The 18,572-nt window shown below is 38.4% G+C and overlaps 1 protein-coding gene across 7 annotated transcripts in view; it reads left to right on the forward strand.

Moving 5' to 3' along the window:
• The window catches only part of CPED1 (cadherin like and PC-esterase domain containing 1), a 272,369-nt gene that overhangs the window by 210,803 nt on the left and 42,994 nt on the right, over positions 1-18,572 (forward strand). For all 7 annotated transcript variants that reach the window (XM_070616405.1, XM_070616407.1, XM_070616409.1 and 4 more), the window contains one exon: positions 13,173-13,290. In XM_070616405.1, coding sequence (XP_070472506.1) covers positions 13,173-13,290 — 118 coding nt within the window. The remainder of the gene's footprint in view (positions 1-13,172; positions 13,291-18,572) is intronic.

Raw genomic sequence — 18,572 nt, forward strand, 5'->3', positions numbered from 1 at the left:
TTTTGACTTACCTATTTACTAACTTCTCAGAAGCCTGTATTTCATGGAACACACTTTGGGGAACATTTAGCCCTTGTTTGAATTATTATATCATTTTTAATTCAATAAAATTTTTAGAGTACAATTAAAATAGGGTTTTGAAACTTTATGAAACACCATGGAGAATGATAAAAAAAATAATGGCCAATCTATTGGACAATTTATCCTCCTAGACACTATTTTTTTCCCCCAATTATCAGCCTTAGCTATAAAACCATTCAGTCATACACACAGTTGCAATTACAAGGAACACCTGGCATAAGGAAGGGTGACTCAGTGAGAATTGGTAGTGTCTAATGCTATGTCCAAATAGCGTTTGGTCTTGGTGTTTGGTTTGCCCTGTCAAATTTAGCCAATACAGTGGAGCCTTAGATGCAGTTGGCCTTTTAAAGATAAAACACTGAGGAGCAACCAAGTATCAGATCTGGGCAGGGTAACAACTGCAAAGTTCTAGAACAAAGCCAGACCTCTGACTTTAAAGCTATGTTAGCTGTAATTCAGCTCTGCTAGGCCAGGCAAACATATCTGATTGGTGACAGCAGAGTCCTGGAACAGCTGTTGACTAATGCAGAGAAGTGACATATTCTAGAGATCAGCTTGAAATGCCGTGTGGTTGTGGATTATGGAGAAGCAATGGCAGAAGGCAGGTCCACTGAGCATGTGGCTGAGGAGGGAAGACCCAGTGACTTCAGCAGAGTGGAGGGGCAGCCTGGGGCAGACTCATAGCAACAGCCTTTTGAGGCTAAAGCTATGGAGACTTAGAGATATGTGATCTATAAGGACTCACTCACCAGACTTGGCTCTGAATGAAAGAGTCGTTTCATCCCACACAGTGAGTTGTGACAACCGCTTAACGGGAATGATCAAATCACAACAACAACATTCAAGTTCAGGAAATTATGAGCTAATTTAAAACCAATGGGGAATGTAAGACAAGCTAAATGACAATCTTTTATCTGGAAATTTCTCCAGGACACCTTCTCTTATAACTTCGGTCATGGAGTCTTTCGTTCCTCCATTAAAATGGGCAGCCCTTCATTCCGCATCGCATGCCAAGGAAGATAGCACATTTTCCACAGGAAAATGCCCACTCCTCACTGGGCTGATAACGGACAGTATCAAAGCCTGAAGTGATATGGCTGGGTTGGGTTCTGAATAAACTACTTCACGGTTTCATAACTGACACCATATGCTTTACACGGTCCCCCAACACAAGTAGACAAAATCCATTTCCAATCTGTTCCAGATTGTCTTGTGTATTTTATGGCTAAGGACTGAATCTCAAGCTAATAGTCACAGCAAGAAAGAAAAATGAGTGATTTATAAATCAGGGTGCAGTGAGTCTTCAGACGTAAAGGATGCCCACTCCTTTGTATGTGTTGGTACGGGAGAGGACCAGCCGCTTCGGGCCGCCCTCCACGTGTCCACTGTTTCCACTACTTGGAGAGCCCATCCGCCCCATCTGCCTGGTGAGCTCCAATATATTTCAAGTTGTAATCGCCTTTGTAAAACACAGTTGATCACGCTCCTTTGTGCCAACATTGTGTCCAGAACAATTTTCTTTACACCATTTAGCGCTTTCTACAGAAATTGTGTTTCCATATCCGTTTTCTCTGCTAGAACTCCATGAGGGCAGGGGCTGTGGCTGGTTCATGTAGATGCCGAACAAATGTCTGTTAAAGGAATCGATTGAAAAAAAGACCAATTGAATAAATGTCATAAACTATAAACTTCTTTGGAGAACTGAAAAGACATGACACATGAGTAACGATGGTTTTGAAAATCATATTAAAACAAATATTTTCCTTGATGATAGGCAATAATATATAGATGTTTGTTCATTATCTACCATGGGAATTAATTTTAAGCCTTTAGTTAATAAGTAGTTACCCAATATGCTATTATTCAAAAGTAAAACTTATTTGAGTGACAAAGCTTGAGCTGGAAAGGGACTTTGAGGCTTTTTTTCCGCTGGAGGGAATAGATTTGGCCTGAATCATTCACTCTCTTGCCTAGTTCCACTTTTGACCAACTGTAAGCATTTTAAAGTGCAGCTGGTTATGTTTAGGGATGGCATCTGTGGCCATGAAAGGAGAGTCTTCCTTGCTGAAGAGTTAATTGGTCTGTAAATATTTCACAAACATGATCTTCGTTTCTTAGTACGGTGTGTTTTGTTTTATTTTGTTTCATTTTTCAGTCCACGAAGCGTGAGTTTGAAGTCAGATAGATCCGTGATTCCAACTCTAGCTAAACCTATTTATTAAGCTGTTTGACTTCAGAAAAGCTTCCCTAAAACTCTACAAACCTTTATTTCCTCATCTGTTGAATGAGGATAGTAATATCGACTTCAAACAGTTGTAAAGAATCGATGCATAGTGTATATGAAGTGCCTACCCTGGTGCCCGGCATAACCCAGGTTCTCTATAAATGGCATTTCCCTTTCTCCTTGCCAACTCACCAGGAGATCGGTGTCTCCCCAAGAGTTAGTCCTTAAATAAAGCAGGTGTACCTTAGCTCTTCTTTAGCCTGTGGGCTGTCCTCCCACAATTCCCACAATTTTTAAGAGAAAAATGCTTGCAGATCACAACTTATGCCATGGGATATCCATGAATGCCAATAAGATGTGACTACACAGAGCCATTGCTCTGCTCTATGAAACTCCAACAGAAGTGTTTAAAAGCCCTTTAACGGTAAGAAGATTCTTCTGTTGTTAATGTATTTTTGCCTTTCATAAAACTCTAAAATATGACTATCAAATTGTGCTAATCTTTTAATTTTTAAAATTAATTTTAGAGTTACAGGAATTTCCCAAATATCCTTCATCCAGCTTCCCCTAATATTAATATGTTACATGACCATGGTACTTTATCAATACACTTAATACTAATATTAATATTGGTACAATATATTTACCTAACCAAACACCTTATATGGATTTCACTAGTTTTTCCAATAATATTGTTTTTCTGTTCCAGAATCCCAGATTGCTTTTAGTTAGTATGTTTCTTAGTCATCTCTAATCTGTGACAGTTCCACAGTCTTTCCTTGTCTTCCATGACCTTGACTCTTTTGAAGAATGCAGGTCAGTTATTTTTTAGAATGCCTCTCAATTTGGGAGTGTATAATGTCTTCTCCAGATTAGATGAAGCTAAATGTTTGTGCAAGAATACTGCAGAAATGAAGTGTTTCTCTTGATCACTTGATGAGAGTACCGTTGGCTGGGCTTCTCCACTGCAAAGTTACGTTTTTCCCTGTGTAATTAATAAATACCTTAGGAGAGTGACTTTTACACTGTTCCTAGAGTATTTTTTGGAATATTTTTTAAAGTCAAATTAATATGCATAAAAATATGACTATACATAGAAAGGACTGTCCCATTATAGCTCAATTATTTTCACAGATATCTAAATTTTACACTGTTAGAATATGTTTATACTAAAAATTGATACTAAGTTTTGATCTCACAAGGTCATAATAGTTTGGATGTTCAGTTTTGAGTGCATCAGCACTTCCTTCTAAGCAGAATTTAGTTACTTTTAGCATGTTTTGAGCTTAACTGTGGCTGTATAAGATGCTAATTAGTGGATAATCTTTAAAAATACCATTTCGTGCTAAACAATTACTATTAAAGCCTCAAAAAAGATGAAATTTATAACTTAAGACATGTAATGAGAGAATTCTTTTGTAGCATGATGTATTCCATATGTCACTTGGTTTGAGTTCCCTTCAAGTTTTAAAATCCCACAATTCTGAGGATCATCGTGTGTGTGCACCTGTGTGTGCACATATAGGTGTCTGTAGGTGTATGCGTGTTTGCGTAGCAGTTACCAAGATGAATGTAGGCAGAAAATACATACATCGTGCCCCAAACTAGTGTAATTACGTGTTTTATTCAAATGTTCAACTCTATTTGTACCACTGAAGCAGATTTCCTACAAAAGCTACATTTTTGAGGATCACAACCTCATATGCTTTATTAGTGGACTATTTATAAGTGTTATAGTCCACGCTGAAATACTTAGACCAGCAGTTATGTTTACTTGGAGTGATCGTTATCTCCTGGGAAAACCTGCTTGCTACTTACTAGATGGCAAACGTTTGTTATTTGGTGTCACCATTATTGACAAGTACACGTCAGTTAAAAGTTGTCTTTTAACAAAATCGTCCCATTCGCTACAACATGAATGGACCTTGAGGGTATTATGTTAAGCGAAATAAGCCAGACAGAGAAACACAAACTGTATGATTTCACTCATATGTGGAAGATAAACTAACACACGGACAAAGAGAACAGTTTAGTGGTTACCAGAGGGGAAGGGGCTTGGGGGTGGGCAAAAGGGGCGAAGGGACACATTTATATGGTGACTAACAATAAGAATGTACAACTGAAATTTCACAATGTTATAAACTATTATGACCTCAATTAAAAAATAAAGAGAAAAGAAGTTACCTTTTAAAATATCTCTGTAGCCTACTGCCTCTTTCTACTCACTACTATTTCTGCTTTGGTCTATAAATAATATAAATAATAGGTTTACTCTTTTAGAATATGAAATGAACTTTTCTATTTGTCATCGTTGTTATTGACTTGCCTCTTCCCAAGCTCGCCTAGATTCTTCAAAGTATGAGAGAGACCATGGTCATACATTCTGTTCCAATTCCACCCTTCTTTGTTCACAAATCAAAAAGAACTGAACTTTTTCAAATATCCAAACATATAAATCCATTCTTTCTTTTTATTTGCATTCACTTGTACCCTTCTGGATTCCATCTGGAGCCAAAACCAGAAGTGCTGAAAGACCACAACAAAGGCTGCTTTCCCCAGAGTTTCTAGCTCACCGGAAGTGGGAAACATTAGTCATTTCACAGGCCCCGTCTCACTAGGTTTTCCAGTCCAAATTCTACAAGCCCAGAGACTCATATGTATTTCTAAATTGAGAATAGAGGGTGCCTTTCAGAAAGGACTCCAGCCAGCAGGATCACATTGGCCCCATCCTAGTTAATTTGGAGGCCATCTAGGTTAAGAAAGATAAGACTGAATATTAGTTCAGGGATTTAGAATGCGTGAGAAGTATAAAGAGGCATTCCAAATATTGATGTCGTATTAATACATTTAATTGAGTTGAACTAGTTCATCTGCTTATAATTTGTCTCAATTTTCCTTTTCCCTGAGTTCATTAGGCTCTAACTTGAAATTCTTAGCAAGTATAATGTCTGGCCACTTTTCAGCTATTTATTTAAGGAAAGAAAGATACACATTGTGTTTTCTTATATGATGGCTCATTACTACGTGGATTCTGATGTGTTATAAGGAAGACTATGAATTCCAAGCAAAATAGCAAGTCAAGCTGCATATACAATCCTGCTACCCAACAGCAAGTTCCATTATTTTTAAAGAACAATTAAAATTGAAAACCTATTTGTAAACTCTCACTAAAACTGGATAAAATCAAGCATTGAAACTCATCAATTTTTAAAGCAATGTTTTTGAGATCCCTTCTTCTCAAAGTAGAACAACTTAGCTGGCTACTCATTTTCATTAAAATTCAAAGGCAATTATATAGGTAAACCTTGTTCACTGCACATAATTTATTAGAACAAACTGTAAACAAAATTCAAAATGTCTCCTACTCCTCAATAAAGATGTTTAATTTTCTACTGTCGCCTAAAAGAGTAGCTACTTAGTTAAAATTTTTGTAAGTTTTATAAAAGGAGATAGACCTTAGAGACTTATCTAATAAGAATTTTTAAACAGAACAAAATTAAAGAAGCTTAATTCATTGCCACAATCTTAAATGTGTCATCAGAATGAGCCAAGGATGAAAATCATGATTCCAAAATAATTTTACTGATTTCTTCCCACTTCCTATCTTTGTTTCCAAACACCATCCACTCTGAACTTCAATGGCCATGTTTTTCACTCAGTTCTAGAATGTTTCAGATGCTCATCCTTCTACCTGCAATATTTACTCGATTCCCTTTTAATTATGTTTTCTCTGATAAACTATAAACTCCTTGAACACAGGACAGTATTAAATGACTGTGCAGGACTATACTCTTTCACAGCCCTCAGAGGGAACCAAATCTGCCAACATCTTGATTTTGGACTTCTGGCCTTCAGACATGTGAGACAATAAATTTCTGTTGTTCTAAGCCACTTAGTTAGTGGTACTTTGTTACAACAGCCGTAGGAAATTAATAGACCTTCAAAGGAGCTACCAGTCCTTTTCTGATTTTCTATCTTTTGCTTTACCATTTTAAATACTATTTTCTTGACTTGTTTGTATTTTTAAAAATATAAGCATAATTCATACTAACAGCAAAATCTTCGAAAACATAAATAAAAAGTAAAAGTCATTTTTGCTTCCCCATCTCTGGCCTACCATTCTTCATCTTCTAAAAGAGCCATTGTTCAGAGTTTCTTGTGTATTATTCCAGAAGTTATGTATGTACCGTCAAGCATACAGAATATCTAACACTTTATTTTACTTAAATAAGATCATGGTATATATAAGGCTCTACAACTTGCTTTATTGCTCTTAATAATATTTCTCCCCTTATTTCCACTCTGCATCCTTTTTTTCTAAGAATTGCAAAATATTCCATTATATGGATGGATAAGTTATTCAACCAGTTCCCTATTGATAGACACTTGAGTTATGTGAAGTTTTCTGTTATTACACGAAGTGCTTCAGTAAATTTCCTTGAACATGAATCTTTGCAGACTTTGTAAAGTATAGCTGTAGGATAAAGTCTTAGCTGTATAATTATAGTTGAGAGATATTTCCAAATTGCCTTCCATAAACGATATGTCTCTTTCAATATGAATTTATATACATTACATTCTTTTCTTCATGAAAAACATTCAATTTTGGCATCGCTGTGGTATGTAAAGGATGATTTCAGATGGATTATGCTGTAATCATTTACTGCTAATGTATACCCTCAGCTAATTATTCTATCAGTGTTCATTTGGTGTCTAATACAGTGACTCAAACCAAAACTTCTTGGTGTTTTATGGCTGGCTGATTATAATACAAGGAAAGCAGTTGTTAAATTTAGAGACAATGTGAAGACAGAAGACAATTCATTCCTTTGGAACAAGATAGTGACAGTAGCTCCTCAGGAGCCTAATTTATTGTGGGAAACGGCACAGTCCTGACCTGGAAAGGTACTCTGCCTTTCTGGAGGTGCCAGGGCTGTCAAGTCTGAGAGATCACTACTGACTTACTGGAAAGAGCAGCAGCCCAGGAGAAGGAGAGGAAGGGGTCTCTCTGGACGGAGCTGGGTGACACTGTATCTTTTCAAATTTAGGTGGGCATTTTACATTATTTAATGGGGGAGGGAGAGAATTGTCTCATCTTACAGCAATGATTCCGTGGGATCAAAAGAGTAGATACTGTTTAAAGATACCCACCAGATCAAAGAGTCAATTTGGCATTGCTCTAAAAATATAGCAATGTCACGTTAAAAATGAGAAATACTAAAAATTTCTTTGTGGCTAGACACTTCTGTAGGGAATTAAATGGGCTTCCAGGGGAATTGGTAACAAGAAACAGAGGACATGTTTTCATGGGTAGGGCAGGGCCCAAACCAAGGGCACCTTAATGTCTTCTGTTAGTTGCTGAAGCATTTCATGAAAAATTAAGGAAATTTTTAAAATTATGTCCCAGACATGTGTACTGTGTGCATGTTTGAACAAGAAAATCCCTGTTAATTATCTTACTGCATTCTGTTGAGAGCTCTGACAATCCACTCAGGAATTTATAAAGTCTCCAGCAAAATGATACACTCTAAATGTGGAGCTTTCTGGGGTTAATAACATTTTAAGCAACTCTGCTAAATACTACCTTGCCATGTATCTAGACTCTGGGGCTCCAAGGGAATGACGCTTAAAACCAGAAGAACTGTCGTTCGTTTTCTTGAATATGCCTGAACCTGACCAAATTACTAATCACACCAGTGAGGAAAGAAATTCGAGATGCAAATGAGTTTTTTCCTTTTAAGATGGTCTAAAATTTTTCTTATTAGTGGAATTAATCACTTTTAAGATCTAAAGGAATACTCAAAAAATTCATATAGCCTGAGAAGAATAGATTTTGTAGACTCTGAGAGGAAGAGAGAAGTTTGGCTGCACCTTATGTTTCCATAGTGGTTTGATCAAGCAGGAGTTTGTTCTTCTTCCATCGCGAGAAATACAGAGGTAGGCAGCCCAAAGTCTTTCTATCTTTCTGTTTATGATTGCTTCATGGTCGCAACATGGCTGCTGCTTCTTCAGGCTCACATCAGCATTCCAAGTGGAAAGAAGAAACAGAGTGACAAAGAAAAAGAGGCATCAGGGAAGCAAAACTTTTCCAGAAATCCATAGCCGATTTCCACATTTCTTTGGCTAGAATTGTGTCGTATGGCCAAGTCTAGCTACAAAGGAGACTGGGAAATAGAGTTTTGTTTGGTTTTTTAATGCTAGATACATTAGTGCCTACAACAAAACAAAGGTCTTTCTTTTAGAAAGGAAGAAGGAAGAATGGGTGCCGTGTTGGCACCTACCATGGCTGCAGTACTTCAGATCATTTCACACAATTCTCTTCCCTCTGCTCTCCACCCTTCCCCGTTTTACAGTGAGAAACTAGATCAAGTGACCTACTCAATATCACACAGCCAGCTCATGACAAAGCTGGCACTAAAATTCACGACTGTGACTCCTAACACAGTGGTGCTCTTTCCAGCATATGCCACTGTTCGCTTGTTCCAGAAAATGTGCACGTAGCTGTACTGACACCACCTTTTCTTCCCTACCTCCCTCAACTCTGTCAGGCAGTCTCTGGACGTGAGTCCGCATTTGGCCATATACTTAGTTTCATTCAACTTTAAGGGTAACATTGTTTGGCTGCACCTGGAAAATGATTAATATCCACCCAAGTGGGCTGCCCTGGCTTTACAAAATAGTGAAGACTTTAACATGAAAGATTAGGATGTATGCCCTGCAAACCTACGTTAACCGCTAAAGAGAAATTCAAAAAGAAGCGCAGAATGCAATAGAATATTCTTTGGCCTAAACTACGGAGAGGAGAGTGTGATTTTAAATTTCATTTATTTCAAAATCTACGTCCCTCTCCCAGTCCCTGCTCTGTTTATCCTTTGCAATATAGATTTGATTCCTGTCCTATCTTGGAATTTACTAGAGTCGTGGTTGTTTAGTTAGAATCAACGGGCCTGACCTACCAACTGTGGTGGAACAGGAACGTGATGAGAACGTCCAGCCAAGGCAGAAACGGCACCTTGCCTGGTAATGATTCAGACACAAGACAAGGCCAAGCTTTTAAGTAGCAGGAGTGGGCACTCAGTCTGGCTCTCACTTACGCTATGCTCCTCTGTGTTCTGCATTATGTTGACTCTATTATCAAGGCTCACATGTGGGATGCTGGGTATTCAGAAAGTGCAAACATTGAACATTTTAAGATAATATCATGCTCTATTGCCGGTCATTTGTGTCAGCAGGTTTGAAGTCAGATCAGAATATGCTCCTGTATTATTATACTAAGTTTGTTCTAAGCTGCACCAAAGAGGATAATTAGAACAAATGAGATGTAGATTTCAGTTCAGGATCGCAAGGAAACTTCTGACGGAGAGCTAGACTGTGTCCTTTGAGGTCAGGGCCTCCTATTCTCAGCATGGCACTTTGCACGTTCTAGATATTAAATTAATACCCTTCCATTTTAAAGATGTGTTCAGAAATGCTTAGGAACACCTTATGAGTTAATATTCTTCCTGTAAATGAGGAATTTATAGTAGATAACCTGGGAGTTGCTATCTTAAGAAAAGATTCTATGATTTGATTATTAAAATATAGATTGTCAGGGGGCCAACCTAGTGGCGTGGTGGTTAAGTTAGCGCACTCCACTCCAGCGGCCCATGGTTCACCAGTTTGGATCCCCAGGCGTGGACCTGCACCACTCATCAAGCCATGCAGAGGTGGTGTCCCACATAGGAAATAGAGGAAGATTAGCATAGATGTTAGCTCAGGGTGAATCTTCCTCAAGCAAAAAGAGAAAGATTGGCAACAGATGTTAGTTCAGGGCCAATTTTCCTCACCAAAAAAAAAAAAAAAAAAGATAGCGTATCAGTTTGTTAAAAAAAGACTTACTTTTATTTTGACTTAAGATGTCAGATAAATTCTTTTCCCACCTCATGACCTTTGATATGCAATTCTTTCTTCCTGAAATTCTCATCCGCTACTTTTTCACATCCTTCAGTTCAGAGGTCGTCTCCTGCCACCTGTGACTAACCCAGCTGAAATAGCCCCCATCCACTCATCAGTGACTGAGTTTGGTTCCCCACAAGACAAGCCATCAGCGCACGTGACAGTACACCATTCTCATTGATTGACACGTGCCAGTTATATGCAGGGCTTTGATAAAAGAGACTAGCTAGGGCTTCGGCAGCTGGAGTCTGCAGTCTGGACTCTCTTTCCAGTGCCTTCCAGATGAGTGTTAGGACACAATCATACACACTCACACCACAGAGACCCCAAACAATCATTGTCAGGCAAAGGTTTATCTAAATCCAGTCTTTTAGAAATATTTCATCATTATTTACATGGAAATATATATATTTAGTTATATAAAATATATGTATGTTTGTTTATTAATAAATTGACCACATCTTAATCTGAAGTACCTGAGTTTAGGTGACTTTGTGACGTGTTCATGGTATGTTTCATGTGGCATGTATTGTCCTGTAACGAAACATGCTCTTCAGTTTTTTTCTTAATTGTTTGTGTTGGAAATCTCTCCCTGTTAGTCCATTTAGATCTATCCTTATACATGTTCTTTATGCATTGCATGAGGGTTTCTCTACAGCAGATGCTGAGAAGTCTGACTTCAGGGCTATGGAATCTGTGAATTTTTTTTTTCTGCTTTTTCTCCCCAAATCCCCCAAGTAGATAGTTGTATATTTTAGTTGTAGGTCTTTCTAGTTGTGGTATGTGGGACGCTGCCTCAACATGGCCTAATAAGCGGTGCCATGTCCGTGCCCAGGATCCGAACCAGCAAAACCACAGGCTCCTGAAGTGGAGTGCATGAACTTAACCACTCGGCCACGGGGCCAGCTTCTGTGAATTTTTAGTTTTAGTATAAACTGACTTCCAAAGTAGCTGAACTAATTCACACTACCCTCAGCAGTGTATGATGATAATTATTTCTCACTAACATTTGATATAAACCTTTTTTTCAATCTGATAGGTGCAGGTGACGTTTTTTTCTAGCCTTAAAAAAAGGTCTAGTCTCCACCAAAAATAAACATACAGATAGAAATCACATACATACACACTTCCCTCACATACAAATATATGTCACTCATAGATGTTTATTCAGACTAAAACTCCTCACATTATTATAAATTTTGTGTTATTTTTAATTGATTTATTATAATGAATATTTTAATACAAGTCACATTCCTAATCTTTAATTAGTGTCCTAAACCCCGCTTTCAGTCATGAATTAAAAATGGAAATATGTATACCAGATCAAGATTTCAAGAAGTCCGTACTCACCCCATTCCTTTTGTCTCTTAATATCCTGGACCTTTTTGTATGAGATCTGGGACTCTGAGTTGGGAATTAGGATATTTGAAAGCATGAGGGAAGGGAACTAGAAATTGCTCATTAAAGGCAGAGTTCCAGAACAAAGAAGAGGTCAAACCAATTATTTCTGTCCATCACTGAGAACTTATGATATAAAGAGGGAGACAACTCTAACCTTTTATGCATTCAGTAAATATTTACTGTTGCCTACTGTGTGGCAGGGACTGGGTATACTTGTGAGTGAGATAATTATTTGTTCTCAGGGAGCATTCAGTCTCGTGGAAAAGACTCAATAATAAACATAATAACCAAATGGTGAAGAGTGCGAAGGAAACAAATGGTGCTAACGTGGACAAGAGCAGGGATACGTAATTGTGCTAGAATTTCAAGAAGGCCTTGCTGAGACCTAAAACCCAAAAAGACGCTCTCCATGCAAAATTTGGGAGAAGGCATTCCTGACAGAGAGTGTAGCCTTTTTCCCTGCCCTAAATTGTGGTGGACTGAGGGAACCTCATGAGAAGGGCCGCAGTGGAAGCAGGTGAGGTAGCACAGAAGGACGCAGGACAGGTCCAGGGGCCAACAGCTTTGTAGAATAAGCTAGAGAAAACGAGAGTAGGCCAAACTGCTGGAGCAAAGCAGAGAGGAGAAGAGAGGTTTCAGAGAGGCAACGGTCTGCTCTTCTCCATTGCACACGTCAGACCGTGGAAGGCGCTGCTTGGTACAGAACGCGTCTCTACAATGGTATTCATGCAGTGAGATGGTACCTACTTTTTTTTTTTTGAGGAAGATTAGCCCTGAGCTATCTACTGCCAATCCTCCTCTTTTTGTTGAGGAAGACTGGCCCTGAGCTAACATCCACGCCCATCTTCTTCTACTTTATACGTGGGGCGCCTACCACAGCATGGCCTTTGCCAAGTGGTGCCATGTCCGCACCCGGGATCCGAACTGGTGAACCCCAGGCTGCCAAAGCAGAGCATGCGAACTTAACCACTGCGCCACTGGGCCAGCACCCAGGATGTTACCTACTTTTATAAATATATGAAGATGTTTTGAATAAACTATATGTATTCGATCACATTTTTGGCCTATCAAGCTCTTGAATAAATGTTCATTGAAATGAAATTCATCTGTCAAACTAATATTCTCCCCAAATGTTTCCCATTTCCCTTCTCACATTAACTGACTTTTGCACAATATTAGAGGATAATATCGTCCTCTATTATATATGTTATATTTTTAATGAATCAACACATAGGTATATTTTTAAAGTAGAACTTGCGTCTATTTCTTTAAAAGTTGGCAGAGCAATAACTTGAATGTCAATGCCAAAATAAAGATTAAATTGTCATTAGAATTTATATGAATCTCCAGTCATAGGTAACTACTTATAGTACAAAAACTATTGATAGGTCAATACCCCAAGAAAGGTAAATGAGAATTGCTCCCTTTTATCCATAAAGCTTATTTGGTAAAGGAAATCTTATTTTTTAGATTTGATTATTATAGATCAGGTTAATTACTGTGACAGCTGATTTCTATCATTTTAATGCAGGACTGTGGCTTATTGATTCACCCGGAGGAAGCCTGTGGGTTACAGACTATTTCTTCTGACTACATTGAAGCAATTTCACAGCCTGAACTAAAGATTTGTCCATCTGGGGATGCAAAAGGTGACTATCACATTTGATATCATTTCTCTTTTGAAAGATCCTTTAATATAGATAAGTATATGCTTATCAAGGTAATATATCACTTTTTCATTAGTATGAACTGCAACATATATAATTCATGTAAATGCATGGTTTTAATGCATGAAATATTTTGATTAATCTAATGCTTTTCTCTTTACCCTGTGCTCTTTGCCTGGTTAATCCATGCTCATCTGCAGATCCCAGCTCAAAAGTCACGTATGCCAGAAGAGAGCCTTCCTTGAGCCTCTGATTTGTTTCTTCTATACTCCCATAGCACCCTGTGCTTTCTTCTGCAGCAGCTACACAAATACTTAAATGATTAAGTATGCAATTATTTGTTTGTTTGATATCAGCCTTCTCAGGCTGTCCACTGCATAAGGGCAAGGAGTCTGATTTGCTCACATGGTATCAATCCACTTAGCACTCTCATTTCTGCAGAGTAGGCACAAAATAAATATCTATTGACCTTGTGAATCAAAGAACTGTAGAGTATATACGTTCAGTTTTAAATCATTTCCTTTAATTAAAAAAAAATCTTTGGAATGATCACTAGTGTCTCCCATATTTTAAGTATTATAGAGGTAGGAAAATTGTGATATCAAATTCAAATTACAGTGTTCCATCCTGCCTAAGCCTAGAGCAGACCTGGAATGGGAGACTTTGGTGCCACTGTCCACATTCCCTGTTTCTCTCCCTCCCCAGCCCTCTTCTTCAGTGGAGACTAGTGGGGTCCAACCAGAGCTGGGACTAAAGATGAGGCAACAAGAGGAGCAGGGAGCATCTACTCTGAGATTCCTGGTGACCATATCGGCCTCCTGACCTCAGGTCTCCCTTCATGTAAAAAGTCTGAGAAAACACTCCGGAGCTTTGCTCCCCTTGCCATGAACTTCACACCACAGCCTGAATGAGCAATGAGTTTCACAAATGGGCAGGACAAATTGCAATTTGGCATGCACAGTTAGCAAAAGTGGGCATATCCCTGTTCTTGCACATGTGTTCTAAATAATAAATGACAGTTAGTGCATAGGGAGGCATTTACCCGTTATGGTGTGTTGGGTGGTATGATTTATGATTCTTGGCTAAACGAGATATATACTCTTACATACAAAGAAGATACCGATGTGTCCAGTTAAGTATTTTTTTATCAGATGACAATTTATGAGAATCATAAAACAGCTTAATTCTATTCCTCCTACTGAACCAAGTCAGAAGTTCCTCAGCAAAATGTTGACGATACATTACTGAGATTCTTCAAGAAGTGGCAGCTTCTTCTGTCCATTAAATTTGCAGTACCATATGCCAGGCCCTGATATGAAGCTGTCTTCATGCCTGGTCCGTACAGGAGAGGCCGGCATAGAACAGGAGGCTTCTGGTAACTTGAGTATTGAGGAGGCCTCTTTAGAGAAGCCCCCAAAACTGACTCCCCAGTCAAGCCCATGCTCCTTAGCCTGACAATTCCAGCCCTCCGTAATCTGACCCTTCCTACCTCTCCCAACTTCTCCCACCCTTTCGGCCTCACATCATGCCAATAATGCTGCTGCTGCAGGACTCCAGGCTCTTGTCCATGCTGTTCCCTTCTAAAAGTCTTCTTCCCACGTTGGCCTAATTCTCCTGATGCTGTATCTTCCTCTCCAGGAAGCCCTTCTTTACCACCCTCCCTCAACTCACCCCCCAAATTAGCTTCTCTTCCGTGCTCCCAGAATACCTTGGGCACATGTCTACAATAGCACTTAACTCATCATGTTTCAGGTATTTCATGTACATGTTTCTCTCTCTTTCTCTAATTAGTCTTCAAAGTGGAAATGATGCATCCGAACAAGGGGAGGGAGAGACCCCAGACAAACCACAGGGATGAAGCTAGTAAAGATTAAAATATGTGCACATTTATTTTTATCTAATCATTCTTATTTTTGTTTTATAATGGACATAATATATACATATAGGAGTATATGTACATATATTACAGTGTATATGTATTAATATATTGAAGGTGCATTAGCGGGAAGTTTTTCCTACTGACTGCTCTAGGTTGTATGTTTCTCCAGAGAAGAGATTGTCTCTTAGTCATCTTTCAGTGTCTAATACATGATTTAAAAGTGGTTGCTGAACTAAAACCAAGATCCGAGCCCTCCTCCCTTCCACAGAAGATCTGAGCAGCCAGGACACAATCAATTAGGGCTAACCGCTCCACCCTTGAGATTCTAAAGACCTAAAGATTCAAAGTAAATGAGTGAGGTTGGAAATAGCAGTTTACAAGAATGGATTTTTTGCGGCTGGAAGTGATCTCATTCCTTGGTAGTAGGACTCCCTCCTGTTGAAAGAAACTGTCACGGTGACAACACTGGAAGGAAGTTTATGTAGGCACTCTGACTTTAGCTTATATGGCCACAGATTGGTTCCAAAATCTTATTTTCACAGCACATTACAGTTATTTGGCAGAACTGGATCAATTTTTTCACCTTGCCAATGTAATGATGGTCAAAATGTCTTTTCAATAACACTAGCTAATATAATTTGGAGTGAGTGTTTTTTTTTAATTCTTAAGTTGATATCTAGCCTTTAGAAAATAATTTAACTATAAGATACAACCTAAGAATAAAATCTCTTGCTTAAGAAAGGAAAAACAATTCTTCTAATTTGGAGAAAGAAGAAATTTATACAATGATTGTCCAGTGAGAGTTACCTTTAAGTAAAACAGTTCAGGTTGCATTTTATGATAATGTAAACAATAGATTTTACCATGTCTTCTCTTTAGCAAGGAAATACGACAACTTACACTTTACTATGTCTCATATTGAAAAATATAGATGTCTTTTTTCTTCTTAAGTAAAAACTGTTTTATTTTATAGCGTTATAGAGTCAGGAATTAGTGCTATCATCTGTATGATTTTGCTTCTCACCATGGCCCTAAATCACCAAGCTGAACTTTTTTTCTCCATTATATCACCCAATCTGATTCCCTTAAATGGCTGAAACCTAACTTGCATTAAATATAAAGCCATAATTATAAATTAAATAACTTCTCCCAAAAGGCAATTTCATTCCTCAGAATGTTATTCTCTAAAACATATGTCATACTTTATTTCAGAAATCACATCTTTGATTCATTCAACGTTTAAATATATAACACAGAATTTATGTCCTTCTTCTTGACAATTTTAGTTAAGAGCTGGTATCATTTAAAATGTCAAGAAACTCTAGTCCTGCAGATGTTCTACAGATGTCTATTTCAAGCAGTATTACTAACTCACAATAAAAAAAGGCATTGTTAACCAGCACAAAAATGCAAAGAGTTACGACAGTATAAATATATAGCAGTATGAACATTTGGGGCCAAGTTTTCAGAGACCCAGCCGGACGTCTTTTTTATGTGCGTACGATTCTGCCCACAAACTAATTGCACCCATATTTGAATCTTTGTGCATGCAATCGGCCACTTGTTTCTTCAGCCTTAGCAGCAAATCGCCAAAGAAGGCCTCAGTCTGTGCAAAATAAACTGTCAGCAAGGTTAGCGGGAGAAAGAGTGTCATGGGGAAAGGATGCCTGTGTTCTTAGATACTCAAGGATCTGATGAAAACTGAGCCTTTCAAAATATTACTAGACATAATCTCATTAGCAGAACACATTTATGTCCCCAACATACTGCCATCCAATTAGGAAGAAAATTAACAATCTTTTTTTAAAACGTAATCTTTGTCAGCACATGAATCCACTGAACAAATTCAGCTTTTCAAAATAAGATAAGTTCATTATAACAACCTGTTTGTGGGCTTTCCTATAAGTGCTGCCAAAGAGACTGTTGAGCTATGTTTCATTTCAACTGATGATTTTGTGCTGACCCAGCCTAACATGAGAAGAGGATCAGCAGATTGGAGACTCGGAGACCTCAGTACTGGTCCAGCCCTGTCATTAACAGCATTATCCAGCTTCTGTCATTTAACTCTTTGGACCTCGCTTTACCTCATCTGTAACAGAGGAGGATGGAAAGAAGGAGTTCCAAGGCCCATTCCCACCTCACCCAAGAGGATTTTAGATGCCCACCGAATGCACATCTCTAGGAAGAAAAGGCTCCTCTGGAAGGAAGTTTCCTTGAGGAATTCATCAACAAAGGTTCAACTTAGGGCTGTGTGTAAGCCACATAGTATTAGAAGGAGCCAAGCAAAGATGTGAAGGGGTTGGTGATTGATTGCAAACTCTGTATGCCGGAGCACAGTTAGAATTAGAAAGTAAGATATATTCAGAATGAAAAACACAAAAAACATTGCAAATGAGAATTGGATGGAGAAAGAAATTCTTTTGAGGATAGTCTTGATTTTGCCCTTCAAAAACCAGCACCTTTCCTAAATGTGTTGTTGTATCTGTGTTGCATCTTTTAGGAGTACTGCTATTGCCTACATATGGAAACTCTGGGAACCCCTTTCACCTCGCAGATCTTTTTCCCTCCAGTGTATACACTCTCTTGTGGAGGCCAGTCCCTTCTTCAGTCTCACTCCTGTCAGGCCCACCTTGTCACTGTCGCTAAAGTACCACCCATTTCATCTCTCCAATTTTGTCTATCTATAAGACCCGATTACATTTTATGTGCTCCATAGAACCTCCCAGACAACTCTGGCTCCCGCGGTGCTTTCTTTATTCTGAACCACCATGGCTTACTTAAGGTGGGGGTGGAGGAGTAAAATATATTAATCAATTTCTAGATATCGGGCACTATGGCAGGGGCCATACATATTTTCCTTATAGAGAAAAGATGAAGTGATTTGTCCAAGTTAAACAGTGGTGCTCAACCTTGGCTGCATACGGAATCACCTGAAAATTATTGAAAAAGTACTGATGCCTGAGTGCCCTACCCCGTGGTTCTGAATTAATCAATCAGGATACAGCCTGGGTGTGGGGATTTTAAAAATCTTTCCAGGTGACTCTAACATGCGGTGGTGAGGTCCACAGAGCTGGTTGGAGGCAGAGCCCAGGTGTGCGTGTAAGGACCACACAGATATTTTTACTCAATTATGCGTTATGTATTATTATACTATACTTATTTTACATGTCTAAATTGTAACCTTCTAACCTGATTATAAAGTTTTGAGGTTTAGCATTATAGTTAAGAGGCTTAAACAAGTTAATATATTAAAGTGCTCAGAATATCCCCAGCATCTGGCAAGTGCTATGAAAATGTTAACTATTTTTTAAAATTATTATGGTATTTAATGCCAATAGCACCTAACATCTAATAAGGTAGACACTTCAATAATACGTTAAGTTAA

Source organism: Equus przewalskii, chromosome 4 (genome assembly GCF_037783145.1).
Source record: "Equus przewalskii isolate Varuska chromosome 4, EquPr2, whole genome shotgun sequence".
Taxonomy (NCBI): domain Eukaryota; kingdom Metazoa; phylum Chordata; class Mammalia; order Perissodactyla; family Equidae; genus Equus; species Equus przewalskii.